Source organism: Apus apus, chromosome 25 (assembly GCF_020740795.1).
Source record: "Apus apus isolate bApuApu2 chromosome 25, bApuApu2.pri.cur, whole genome shotgun sequence".
NCBI classification, from domain to species: Eukaryota; Metazoa; Chordata; class Aves; order Apodiformes; family Apodidae; genus Apus; species Apus apus.
This window is the reverse complement of record NC_067306.1, coordinates 512,032-524,609: the sequence shown is the minus strand read 5'-3', so window position 1 is coordinate 524,609 and position 12,578 is coordinate 512,032. Positions and strand designations below refer to the sequence as shown.

Here is a 12,578-nt window from a genome sequence, read left to right as displayed (position 1 = left end):
AAGGCTGTTCGGACAACTTCAGCTGCAGGTACCCAGCAGATCTTTAGAGCCCCCATGCTGCAGGACAGCCACGAGCCCAGCCCAGGGACAGTCACACCTGAGTGGGGCTGTGACTTCCAGGGAACTCCAGCAGCCACAGCCGGGGAGAGGCAGCAGCTCCAGGCGCCAGCACATCAGTCTTCAGGCTCTAGTGCTGGCCCAGCAGCACAAGGGTGGGGATAGAGCTGCAAGGGGATGCTCTGTTCTCCATGCTGACTCCAGGTCTCACCCGTGGGTGTAAGGATCTCCAGGTCCATGCAGCAGTGACAAGAGAGCAGCATTTTTCACAGCCAACAGCCTCCAGGCACTGTTCATCAACCCTCGAGCACAGCATTCCCAGGCCTGCCCAGCCATGAAGCTGAGCTCCCCTGCACACTGCTCCCCCTTCCCAACTTGCCCTGCAGCCTCCCTACAGCTATTACACAATGAGTAATTCCCACTATTTGTTTCCAGCTTCCTCACACACTGCTGCTGCACACCACCAGCTCACCCCCCATGCAGCTCCTGCCTCTGGAGGGATCCAGCTGCTGCAGGAACAGCAGCACAGCCCGAGCTCAGCGAGGGGGAACAGCTCTTCCTCCTGCCCAGGGGAGGAAGGCCACAGCCCTAGAGCCCCACCAGGGCCTGGACAAACCATGAGCAGCCTTCCAGCACAACTGGTATGTTCTGGTTCACTCCCCTTCTGGTTTGAGCTGATTAAGAAACATGAACATTGTTGATTAGGATAGGTTTATAAAAATTATTTTTTTTTAATCACACAAAACTGAAGTTTGTGATGAAGACTAAGTTGACAGTTCCTCTTAAATACCAGTATGCATAAGACATTGCATTAGGCACTAGGCAGCAGCCAACATCAGTTAGAGTCTGGCAACAGAAGCCATTTTAATACCTCCCTTCACACTGTGGAATTACAGGCTTTTGCAATACATATTGTTTCCACTGACAAGTTATCTGAGGTTTCCCCCAACCCACCTCTGTACATCAGTAAACCATGTGTATTCACACTAGAGTAGGGTTAACAACATTAGTGGCATCACAACCATCAAAAAAAGGACAATTTTCTATACAAGATTTTTGCAAAAGTTGCAACAGGATTAGTGCATTACGACAGAACTGGAGATAGAAAATAAAAAAAAAAAGAGTTGGCATGCTAGAGTCCAACACAAATGAAGACAACAGGCAGCTAGTTGTATGTACTATATTGACAAGATACTGATTGGTTACATGGAGAAACATACAATACAAAATACAGAAGAAACCAGTTTTGCTTCCCTCTGCCCCACCCCAGAATACTCATAATTGATTTGGTCAATAAGTGGCCGAAAAGCCAGAGTTTGTCACCATAATGCTACAGTTTAGTGGTTGTTCTAGGTATGAGCCTTAGGTTTTACATATTGGTAAGGTTAGACACGGTTCTAGTCTTGAGATCCCTTTGTTTCCAATAGTGAACTACAGTACTGAGGGACCCGGCACTGCTGCCCCCGGGCAGGGCGAGCTGGCTGGGCAGGCACCAGGCCGTGCATCCACCACCACCAGGAAGAGGGAAGAGCAGAAGTTCATATATTAAAAAAGTGACTTAAGACTTAGAATTGAATTAGTATTTGTACAGAAAGGTGCAGGTGGAAGAACTCCCTCCAGCCTATGATCAGAAAGGGATGGAGAAATCACAGCAGCCACCGGCAGCAGCCGCTCTATGGTAAGTGCGATCGTTACGTGATTCCAGTCTGGGCTCCGAGGGCAGCTCAGCTCAATTGCTGCAGCACTGGCTCCTGCTGGGCTGACTGCTCTCCTGAAGGTCAACCACCCGATTCCTGCCTGGGCCACCCGGAGCGTTCTGGGGTTCGTTTTTTGGCAGTTTCTTGGCTGGAAAGGAATAAGATGTTAGTGGTCCCTTTGCAGAGGGCAGCCTCACCCCCAGCTCAGCCCTGCTCCAGGGCCCAAGCCCTCCCCTCTGGAGCTGTTTGGGATCAGAAACAGCAGCAGCACAAGCACAACCAACAAACCCACTCCTAGTTCTGCCTGTCACCAGTCCTGCTCCTTCCTTACTCACCACCCCAGATAAAGAGAGAGAAGGAATAGGCTTTGCAAGGCAAAGGCTCTCAATGCTCAGGGACTGGCTGCAGGAGCAGGGTGGTCACTGCTCCAGCCCCTGCTGAGAGAGGAGCTCCCACAAGCTGCTGCTGGAGCTCCTCCAACCACCCCTGTGTGCACACAGGCTCTCACCTATTGCCATGAAGATTTCATTCACATTCATCGCTGTCTTTGCTGATGTCTCCATGAACAGCAAGCTGTTGTCATCTGCATACGTTTGTGCATCCTACAAACAATCACATCAGAGTGGCAAAGGCATCCCACCACAGGGAGGCCCCAGCAGCCTGCACGCACTTCCCCTGATGACAACATGGGAGAAGCCCCATCCCACCCCCAGCCCCTCAACCCTGCCTGGCCAGGACAGCTGGGAAACATTCACCACTGAGAGCCCCAGGGGGCTGGTGGCCCAGCTGGGGACAGCAGCACAGAATGTCTGTGAACCAAGAGCAGACACAGCACGTCCTGAGCAGCCCAACACCTTGCACTCTGGTGAGCTGGGAGAGCAATACACACTGTAAATGCAGCACAAACAGCCCTGAGCAGAGGGCTGAGATAAGAGCTGCTCCTTGAACGTCTGCCTTTGACAAGTTAAGGGCTGTGAAGAGCAGAGAACAAGCTAGGAACGATTCTTCACCTGTCTGCTATCTAAGAGATGCTGTTTCATTCCCTGCTGGACAGCCCCCAGTGAGTCAGGCAGCGGAAGAGACCTGACAGATGCTTGTGCTCCCTGGGCCTTATTCTCCACATTTGTCATAATTGTTACCAACACGAGCTACAAGTGCTGTGCAAGGAGTGCATGGGAAGGCAGGCTGCAGCTCCCTTTGAGGGGCACCCCAGGGTCCTCAGCAGCATAAATCCTGACCTCCCCTCTCCCTCAAAGCATTTTGCACATAGCCACCATCTCCCCACTTAAGCAAAAAGCCACTTTCATGACTTGCTCAGGTAACAGCTGATCTGGATTCCCACTCACCTGGAAGTCCACAGCTCTCTTGGTAGCAAGGTCTGCCTTGTTTCCTGCTAGTGCAATTACAATATTGGGGCTAGCCTGCCTCTGCAACTCTTTCACCCAGTTCTTGGCTCGTACAAATGTGTCCTGGAAGCAAACAGGAGGCAGCAGTCAGGAAGAGCAGTCTCTTACTAATCCATAGTGAAGATATGATTAGAACAAGTCTTTCCTGTCAGAAGCATTCTGCCTCTACAGCACTTTGTAGCAGGATCCCTTATCAGCTTAGACAGCCTTGGTCAGGGCTGAGGAAGAGGCCACCAGCAGGCTAAGAAACTCAGTACCTGCAGGCAGGCACCTGCAAGGCCTTGAACTCAGACACTCTCCCAAGGACCTGAGAAGCACCAGTTGCCAGCCCCCCCCAGCCTAGCAGCCCCCCACTCACTGTGTTGGTGATGTCATAGACAACGATGGCTGCCTGAGCCCCCCGGTAGTACATGGGGGCCAGGCTGTGGTACCGCTCCTGCCCCGCTGTGTCCCAGATCTCAAACTTCACTGTCGTGTCGTCCAGGCAGACTGTCTGTGTGAGGAAGGCAGCTGGAAGAGAAGGTGTGTGTTTGCCCACATGCTGCAGAGCCCTGCAGCACCACCCCTGAGCTGGGCACAGCTCTGCTGATGCACGGGGGGAGCAGAGGCCCCAGGCTGAGGGCAGTGCAGAGCCCCTTGTGGAAGCTGCAGCTCTGCTCTATCAAGCTCCTTGCACACAGGGACCCAAGACCCACCAAGCAGCCAACATGGAGGTGGCCCTGAGAGCTTGGGCAGAGGACAACTCCCACGGCAGCAGTGCTGTCACTCCTGTCGCCAGGTCACAGGAACAGATGCAAGCACCAGAATGAGGTCTGGAGAGCACCTGGGTGCCCAAGCACAGCAGTCAGCCTGCTGCCACTGCACCCCTGGGGCAGCATCTGGGCATCCCAGGCAGTGCCATACCACGAGTTACAACCACGGTAAAGGCCCAGCCTTGGGCACAGACTGAAGACAAAGAGCTGAGTGCCCCCATCCAATCTCTGCTTGCCCATTCACTGCACTTACAGCAGCCCCTACCCCCTGCATGGGTCTCTATAGGGACAAAAATTAGTGCCCAGAGACCAGGCTTGATTGGTGACACTGTACTAATGATTTCAAGCTAAAGAACTAAAAGAGCTGTGGAAGTAGTTAACAGTGTCAGGCTAGAAACAGCCTCAAAATCCCAGGTCATGGTCTGAAAAGATAATTAAGGACTATAAACCCAGCTGAAGGCCTTGGTTCTAATTAGCAGCAGGCATTCAAGAGCTGCAAGTGCAGCCGCCTTGGAGGCAGCGCGCACCGTTGCCATAGCAGTGTCCTCTGCTGCGCTGATCTTCACACCAACAAACAAGTTGTAAACCAAGAGTTAAAGCATTAGCTGCTTGGCTATTTATAGCAAAAAAAGCCCCAGACTGGCTTGAAACAGCCATTAATGCTTCTAACACCCCAAACCACATTGGTGAGGCCAGTATCTCCCAGCCACAGGCACCTGGAGCCAGAACTCACCCCCGATCGTGCTCTCCTGGTACTCGTGGAACTGCCCCTTCACGAAGCGCAGGACCAGGCTGGACTTCCCCACTGCCGACTCTCCCAACAGGACAAGTTTGAACTGGCAGATTTTGTTCCCAGCAGCTGGTCCATTCGGTCGAGCAGCTCCACCTCGACCTGCCATTGTGGCCTAAGTGCAGGAGTGCCAAGAGTTAAGGATGCTGCAGGTTCTGCTCTGGGATCCACCTGGAGGCAGGTTGCAACTGGAAGAGGAGGTCAGAGTTAGTGACATACTCATGGACCAGCTGTACCAGTTCTAGAGGGTGGGTTTGATCTGCAGCCACCATCAGCACACGCAGGAGGGGACTCCTTCCCATGGTGGAAAGTTATCAACTGCATGTACCACAGCACTATCCAGCAGCTTGTCAGTCTTGAGCAGGATCTTAGATCTCTGAGCTCCCTTGGAGAAGGGATATTGGTAACACAAGCTTTCCTCCCCACCAGTGGGCCCTCCAGCACTTCCACCATGTGTGGGTGTCACACACACCTTGCCTGGGTGAGGCGAGTAAAGAGCAGCCAGCACACCAACCAGTGTTATTAGAGCTTTGTTTGTTAGAACAACTACTTGGTTCATGGAGGTCACTAAGGTTGACTTTCAGCTCCTTTCTCCCCTCCTGAGCTCACCAGGCAGCACCTTCACCCTGTCCCTGCAACAGAAATGTCCGAGCACTGCATAGAAGCCGTTCCAGGAAGGGCATGGATGTCAGCCCCTTGGACTACAGGGGTTTGTCTGTTCAGTCTGAGAGAGGCTCTCACACCAAGCCAATAAATACCACACCTCAAAGCAGCACTGTCCTGGCAGTGGAACACTGGCCTGTCCCCACCTCCTCCCCTGAGGAAGGACAAACTGTTCTGACAGGATGAAAAAGCTCAATAGGAAGCAAATCAGCAACTTCATTTGCTGGTCAGTGGGAAAGCAGCTCTGGAGCAGCCTGGTTACCACCAGGTTTGAGAGGCCTATCAGCAGCTCCACCAGCCATCAGCCCAAAAAACTTCCCACCTTTTAGAGTTTCTGCTCTAACCAGAGCTTGCAAGGGAGCAGTTTTGCTTGTTTAACCTTGTATCCCTCCCCTGCAGTCTATCAGCAGCACCAAAGCCCTGTCACTGTTTCAGACCAACAACCTGCCCATTAAAAGCCACGTGAATCGTGCCTCCGAGTTATGACCTCCTGAAACATGATAGGGGTGATTCCCAGAGCAAAACAGGGAAATGAGCCTGCTGACATCCTCAAGTCTTAGCGTGACCTATATTTCAGAGATCTGGATTCATTTTGCCATCTGGTTGTGCTACATGAACTCAAACAGAATTAAGCAAGCACATCTGAATGTGCAGCTCACCCTGGAGAGCGTCTGTGACCACACAGTTATGAAAAGCCTGATCACCATCTAAAGATGGTCTGAAGTCTGGCTGCAGGATTACATGGCTTCATGTGCACCTGAGCAGCTGCCAGGTCCTTGGGATGTCTGGGTGGAGACTGTGCAGTTCTGATGACCCCAAACACAGCCATCTCACTAAGGGTCTGAGGCTGAGAACGAGATCAGAATGACCAGCTCAGCACTTCTGCTGACACTTAGATCAAATCATTGAAGTGAGCATCTACCAAGACTGTAGACACTGAGACCTCTCCTCCATCGGAGGGGGGTCAGTTTGGCACTTTTTCCTCATGCCAACACCTTTGAGGACCTGTACATTCCTATCAGCTCCACTCCACCATGCACAGCAGTGACAGTTGAACAGCACAGCCTGGATCTGTGGGAGATCAGGGACCCTGCTTTGGGACACACATCTGCACAGGGCACTCCAAGTCCCTTTCTGATGCTCAGGGGGGCTGCTCATTTCCCCTCCCACCACCCCCCAGCAGTGTGAATTGGGCACACAACCCTCCCTGCTCCCCACAAGAACATGGACACTCCAGCCACGGGGCAGGGTGACCAAAATGACGGCAGGGATCTCGTGCAGACAAGGGAAAGCAGCCCAGGCTGCAGCTCACCACCTGATTCAAGACCACAAGAAGGAGGGCTGTGATAGGGGTACTCATTAATCAAGAATAAGAAGTATTAACTTCCTACTAATTAATCAGTGAAACTCAGCAGCTCAGTGTCACAAGATCAATATGAAGGTCTGTGCTCTGCCCTGCTCACCTCCAGCTGCTGCAGCTCTGCTCACACAGGCAAACTATTGCAAACTCCGGGGGCACCTTTTGTTTGCTTTGAGATCAAAGACAAGTTGCAGTGCCCGATGCTGTCCAACCACCAACAGCTCCACATCAGTCACCCCTGCAGTTTATGCTACTCTCAACACATCACCATTTCCCTAGATTTGTTGCAGGGCTCAGCACTTCCATTTAAAAAAGACCAAATAATTTGTCCTGCTCCTGCACTCCCAGCCTGCCCAGTGAGGCAGCTCCACAGAGCTGTCAGGATGCTCCAGAACAGCACAAGAGCTCATTCCAAACAAACCAGCCTCTGCAAGAACCCAGTCTCCACAGGGCAATTACTACCAGATCTCCATGTTAATCCCTGCACAATAATTGCTTTACCAGACCCCCTAACACAGGGAGCTGCCAGATTAAGGTGTCAGAACTTACAGAACCTGATATTTTTGCCCTGTGTTCACCCAGTAGCAAGGACCACTTGAAGCTGGCAATATTTAGAAACCCAATCCTGAAGAATCTAGTTACCCAAGAGGACTGCTTCTGCTCTCAGCTATGCAAGAAACTGTTTCACTAGGGATTTGTTGGCTTAGAATCAGAATACTCAAGACAAAAGCCCCACTGAAGTATTTATCTTGTTAAATAGCTCACAGCATTACATGAATTTCTTGGCAAAACAACCCCTGAAGTTACTGAGTGGTTCTGCTTCACCTGACACTGCACAGGCAGCTGCCACCACTGGCAGGACACTTGTGTGACCTTGTGTGGGGAACAGTCATCCTTTTCTCCCACCCAGTCCAGGCCTTGGGACCCAGGGGGACAACTGACATCCACCAGCAGCAAGTGTGGGAGAAACCCACCAGAACAGACCCCAGCAGCACAGATCAGTAGAGTGCAGTGGCAGCCTGATCTCCCAACACACTGATGTGATTAACTAGACAGACCCCAGGCCTTGCTGCAGCAGGGAGCACCCTGCAGAGGGAGGAGTCTCAGACCCTGCTATTACCCACAAGATGAACCAGGAAACAGCACAGACCTCAGCCCTGTGAAGTCTGATCAGTTTTAATACTTCATCTTTCCACAGGCAACATGCACTTCCCCCCACAAAGAACAGTGTCTTATCAGCACGGCTGTAAACTGGAGCTCCAGTAACAGCTCTAAACTGGGGAACAAGCCACTGCAGCTGTCAGGAGCTGTGCTACAGCCCCAGAATGTACATTCACAGGCCTAAACCAGCACAGAGAGCACCTTCAGAAGCATCCTATAGTTGTTACACTATCGTAAGTTAAAGTCACAACTTTTCTGTAAAGTCTCATGCTCAAACCTTCCAAAGACTTGGGCACCCTCATTTTAATTTAGAGGTAATTAAGATTTACATTGGCAAAAAATTAAATTACTTCTAGTTGTAGCTACAGCCCTGGACCAGTGCAGCAGGATCTGAAGCAGACTCCTCTTCATGCTGTTACACACACTCATCTGCTCCCTGACATCTGCATGGCCATGGCCTCCCCAGCAAGGGCTGTTTTTCAAAGCAGCTTTTCAAGAACGGTTCTGCCATCAGATTTCAAGGCCACCACCCTGCAGTTACCCAGCACAGACACCACGAGCAGCTGAGCCGGCAGGAGGGGGGGACACGCAGCAGCTCCCCAGGCAGCCCAGTTTCAGACTAAACCTCACAAGATAGATCTTGTCTGCTTGGAGCAGGCAAGTCAGCTGCAAGACTGTCATGAAGCCAGGAACACTCGTGCATCCTACAGGGCTGATCCAGCTCTTTGGAAGATGAGCAAAGATCACAGCCTGCATAGCTCAGCCAAGAAGTGCAGTACCTGGGCCAAAGGGACCCACCAAGCTCCTTCAAGCCTTCTTCTATCCAGTTTAACATACACACATCCCCTCACAACGATTTCTTCATTTTAAGTGGTTCTCATTTACCAGGAATTCCTGAAAACGGCTCCTGAGGTAAAAAGCCATTGATTACATTAATTGATGCCACCTTGGAGCTACAGTTCAACCCTCACACAAACTGTATCAGCAACAAGAGCTGTGACCACATTGGTCACACTGGCAGCACTAGGAAGTTCCATGTCTAATCCAGTGGGGGTTTTAATTCTGCAGAATAGCATGACTAATTGCTTTTAAAACTGCAGTGAGTGTTCTTTGAGCTAACCACAGCTGAACAGAGCAACAGGTAGTGAGGGCAGGCTGAGCTGTGGTGCCTCTGCCCGGTCCCCTTGACCAGGAAAGTGACAGGGATAACAGTGGGACTGGTGTTCCAACCAGGGCCACCGAACCTGCAGCATGAACCGCAGCAAGACGTTGTGGGAGGGTTTTGCATCATCTTCATTTCACATGAGCTTCTCACTAGCTGTAGGGAGCAAAGCCTCCATGCTCCCTGTCCCCACATCAATCCCCTCTCAGAGGCCTCACCTACTTTTTGTTATCCTTCATACTGCAAGAACTTAGTCCTGCTGCACAGGAGGAGGCACAGCCAGGCTGGAGCAGCAGCTCCTGAGTGCAGCCTGCAAATTGAACAAGAGCACCAAGTTCTTAATTCTGCAGGCAAGGTTTTTCCAACTCCTGCTCCTGATTCTCCCCACTGCTCAGCACGCCCTCAAAAGCTCAGCTTTGACCAGAGGTCCAGCAACATGGGCCTTGACTGCTCTGAGAGCAAAAAGACAAGATCATTAACACTGCAAAGCAGAAAATTGCCATTGTCAGTACAGAAGAGTCAGTGACCTTCATAATATCTTTTCCAGACTGCACAAGGATCTCTCGCCTCCAGCAGCTCCTTATCTGGAGCTCTGCTAAATAAAAGCAAATATGAAAACCAGTGTTTTCTTATCTGTTTATGTAGAACTGCTCCAGCCTTTCATTCCTGTGCTCCAGGGGAGGAAAGTGCTCCTTTTAGGATTCAGATGAAGCTTTATTCTTCCCTGCTACTGTCACTTCCAGGAAGGCTGTTGTTTCTGGCTGCCATGTGGAGTGTTTTCATAGTGCTGCTCTGACAACTTCACACAACTTGCACAAGAGGACTTCAAACTTCATCCCCCTAGGGAAGCAAACAGCTGACTCCACTGTTCCTGCATTCTATCCTCTTTCCAGTGTGCTGACTGAAACACTTCGGGCTACACCCACTCCATCAGCAGCCTTCCCATTTCATTTCCTGTGTCTGAAAGTACTTGGCATTCCTACCCCTCCCTTTCCAGGGAGATGCCCTGACCACCTCTTGGCCACACAGGCAGAGGTGTCAGGAGTTGGAATGGAAGAGGTGCTGAGCAGCAGGGCATGGAGCAGCTCTAGAGCTGGATGCAAAGAGCTGTGCTGTGATGGAGATAACTCCACACATCATCACAACAATTAAGTCCGGCCAAGCACACAAAGGATGAACACGTTACTGAGTTTTGTTCCAGGCTCTGCCCATCCCATTATTGATTTCACTCAGAAAGCCAATGGACCCAAAGTCAACAGTGTTCATAGCTTTATTTTACTGTATTCACACCACACATGGAGCCAGCCTTCCCCTTCCTGCTGTAGTAACTCCTTCAGAAGGCACATTTCATCTCACCAAACAAATGTCACCTAAATTAGCCCTTAGGACTCAAGAGGCAGGGTTTGCTATGGAAGTGGTTGAATGCCCAGCCATACTGTTGAGACAGAGTAGTCTGAGGTGATTTCAGCACTGAGACACAGTTCATGAACCTCAAAGTCACCTTTCTGAGCCTTACAGGCTCCTGCTTTACCTGCTCTGCTCACTCCAAGAGTGCACTGAGGCCAAAGTCATCCTGTAGCTGCCTACACAGACTAGTTTGAATTCTTCACCCTTTCCAGTCAGTTCTTTCACCTTATTACCTAGTTAAGCTGGGAAAAAAAAAAAAAAAAAGAAAAAAGTAAAAGACTTCAAGAGTTAAGGCAGCAGCAAATACTAATGAGATATTCCAGGACAGTTCACTCAGACAGCATGGCATGTCAAGCCATCAGGAATCAGAATGATCCTTTTTTGGTCTGAACCAAACCCTGCCCTCAGAGCAGGCTCAGGAGTCCTGGCCCAGGGCAGAGCAGGGTGGTGTCAGGCCTAGGGCAGCTCAGATGTGTGTTGACCACCACACAAAAAACTAAGAATAGTAGATGCAAGTTGTTCCACATCAGACTTAAAATAGTACCTTGAGGCACTCTCTTCCTCTGATTTCCTTACGTGTCTGGAAACAGCCAAGGTCAGACCCAGGACAGCCATGCACAACAGCCAAGAGCTAAAAGGCAGCAGAGATGGGCTGATGGCTGGACTGGGCTTCACTGGCAGAGCCACTGCAGCCACCAGGGCAGCCCTCTAGCTCCCCATGGCCCCCCTAGCCACAGGCTCCAGCAGTGACAGGATCACAGCTGGAGCACCACAGGAGTCAGCACTACCACCTGTTGCTGACCCCCATCTCTGCACCCCCTGCCCCCACAGGGCCATGATCCCCCCACACCACAGTCCACCCCCTAAGCTGAGAACCCAGGACCAGCCTCACACCCTGGCCCGTCTGGGCCTCCTCCCAGACAAGCCTCACAACTTTCCTGCAGCTCTTCAAGAGGCAGCATCACCACATATTTGGCTTCACCAAGGCCACTTTGGGGGCACAGGGGCTGTTTGTCCCCAGCAGCAGCACACAATAGTCACCATTTCACTAGAAACTACTTGTACTGGATAAAGTCGCCTCCCCCACTTCAGCAGTTCCCTGGTCTAGAACCTGACCAGGCTTCTGAAGTTTCTGTTCCCACCTCAGCAGCTGACCAGCTGCACCACTGCTCCCCCCTCGGGTACCACACAGTCCCCAAAAACCATTCAACTTCCACACAGTCATGGCCACACGAGACACGGGCGCTGGGAAGCAGCAGCGGGCCGAGCAGGCCTTTCCTCCTTCGGAAGTAAAACTGCCGGAGGAGCGCCGTGCTGGGGCTGCCCGGCACGGACGGGGCACTCGCCTCGGGCTTGGGACCGTCCCCGCTGCCCTGCGGATCCTCCGGTGCCGAGACCCGCCGCGCTGCCCAGGCCGCGGCTGCCGGGGCAGGACGGACGTGCCGCTCTCCCGCCTGGCCCGGACGCCGGGCGGACCCGCCTCACGCAGGATCCGGCTCGCGGGGGTTTATGCCGGAGAACCCCCCGTCCCGCTGCAGGCCGCGCTCACCCAACCCGGCACCGGCGGCCTCGCCCCGCCCGGCGGAGCGGCGCCCCGGGCTCCCGCCCCGCGCGCAGCCCCGCGGCGGCGCCGTCCGGCTGCCTCTCCCAGAGCCGCGGGCTCCGCGGGCCGGTGGAGCCGGGCCCCGGGGCAGGCACCGCCCGGGGCAGGGCTCGGCACCGACCCGCGCCGGGCACCGCCCTACCGGAGCCCCCGCGGACTGCGGCGGCGCGGAACGACCGCGCCCGCCGCCCCGGCCCCACTCACCGCCCGGAGCGCCGCTCCCCCCGCCGCAGGTGAGTCTCGCAGGCCCCGGCCCTCGCTTCCGCCTTTACCCGTTCCGCTTCCGGATCCGCCCACCCCTTCCGCTCCCAGCCCGCCGGCCACAGGCAGCGGCACCTGCCAATCACCGCCGCCCCGCCCCCGCGCCCCGCCCCTCCAGGGGCACCGCGTCACGTGACCGCACGGCTCTGGGCGCGCCCGCCGCGGGGGGCGCTGGGAGTTGTAGTCCCGGGACCGGGGAGTCCCGGCGGGACCGGGAACGGGCCCCGGCGCGCGGCGAGCGGAGCCCGGGGCAGGGCGG

General features: G+C 53.4%; 1 protein-coding gene across 1 annotated transcript; it reads right to left on the bottom strand.

Moving 5' to 3' along the window:
• Positions 1 to 764: 764 nt before the first annotated feature.
• On the bottom strand, positions 765 to 12,404 carry RAB5C (RAB5C, member RAS oncogene family). Its single transcript, XM_051640246.1, has 6 exons — positions 12,263 to 12,404; positions 4,646 to 4,890; positions 3,519 to 3,670; positions 3,101 to 3,223; positions 2,263 to 2,356; positions 765 to 1,902 (listed from the first exon to the last, which is right to left on the bottom strand). Exons 2-6 carry the CDS (start codon positions 4,809 to 4,811, stop codon positions 1,787 to 1,789), a joined length of 651 nt encoding a protein of 216 aa, XP_051496206.1. The 5' UTR covers positions 4,812 to 4,890; positions 12,263 to 12,404; the 3' UTR covers positions 765 to 1,786.
• Between the last annotated feature and the right edge of the window lie 174 nt (positions 12,405 to 12,578).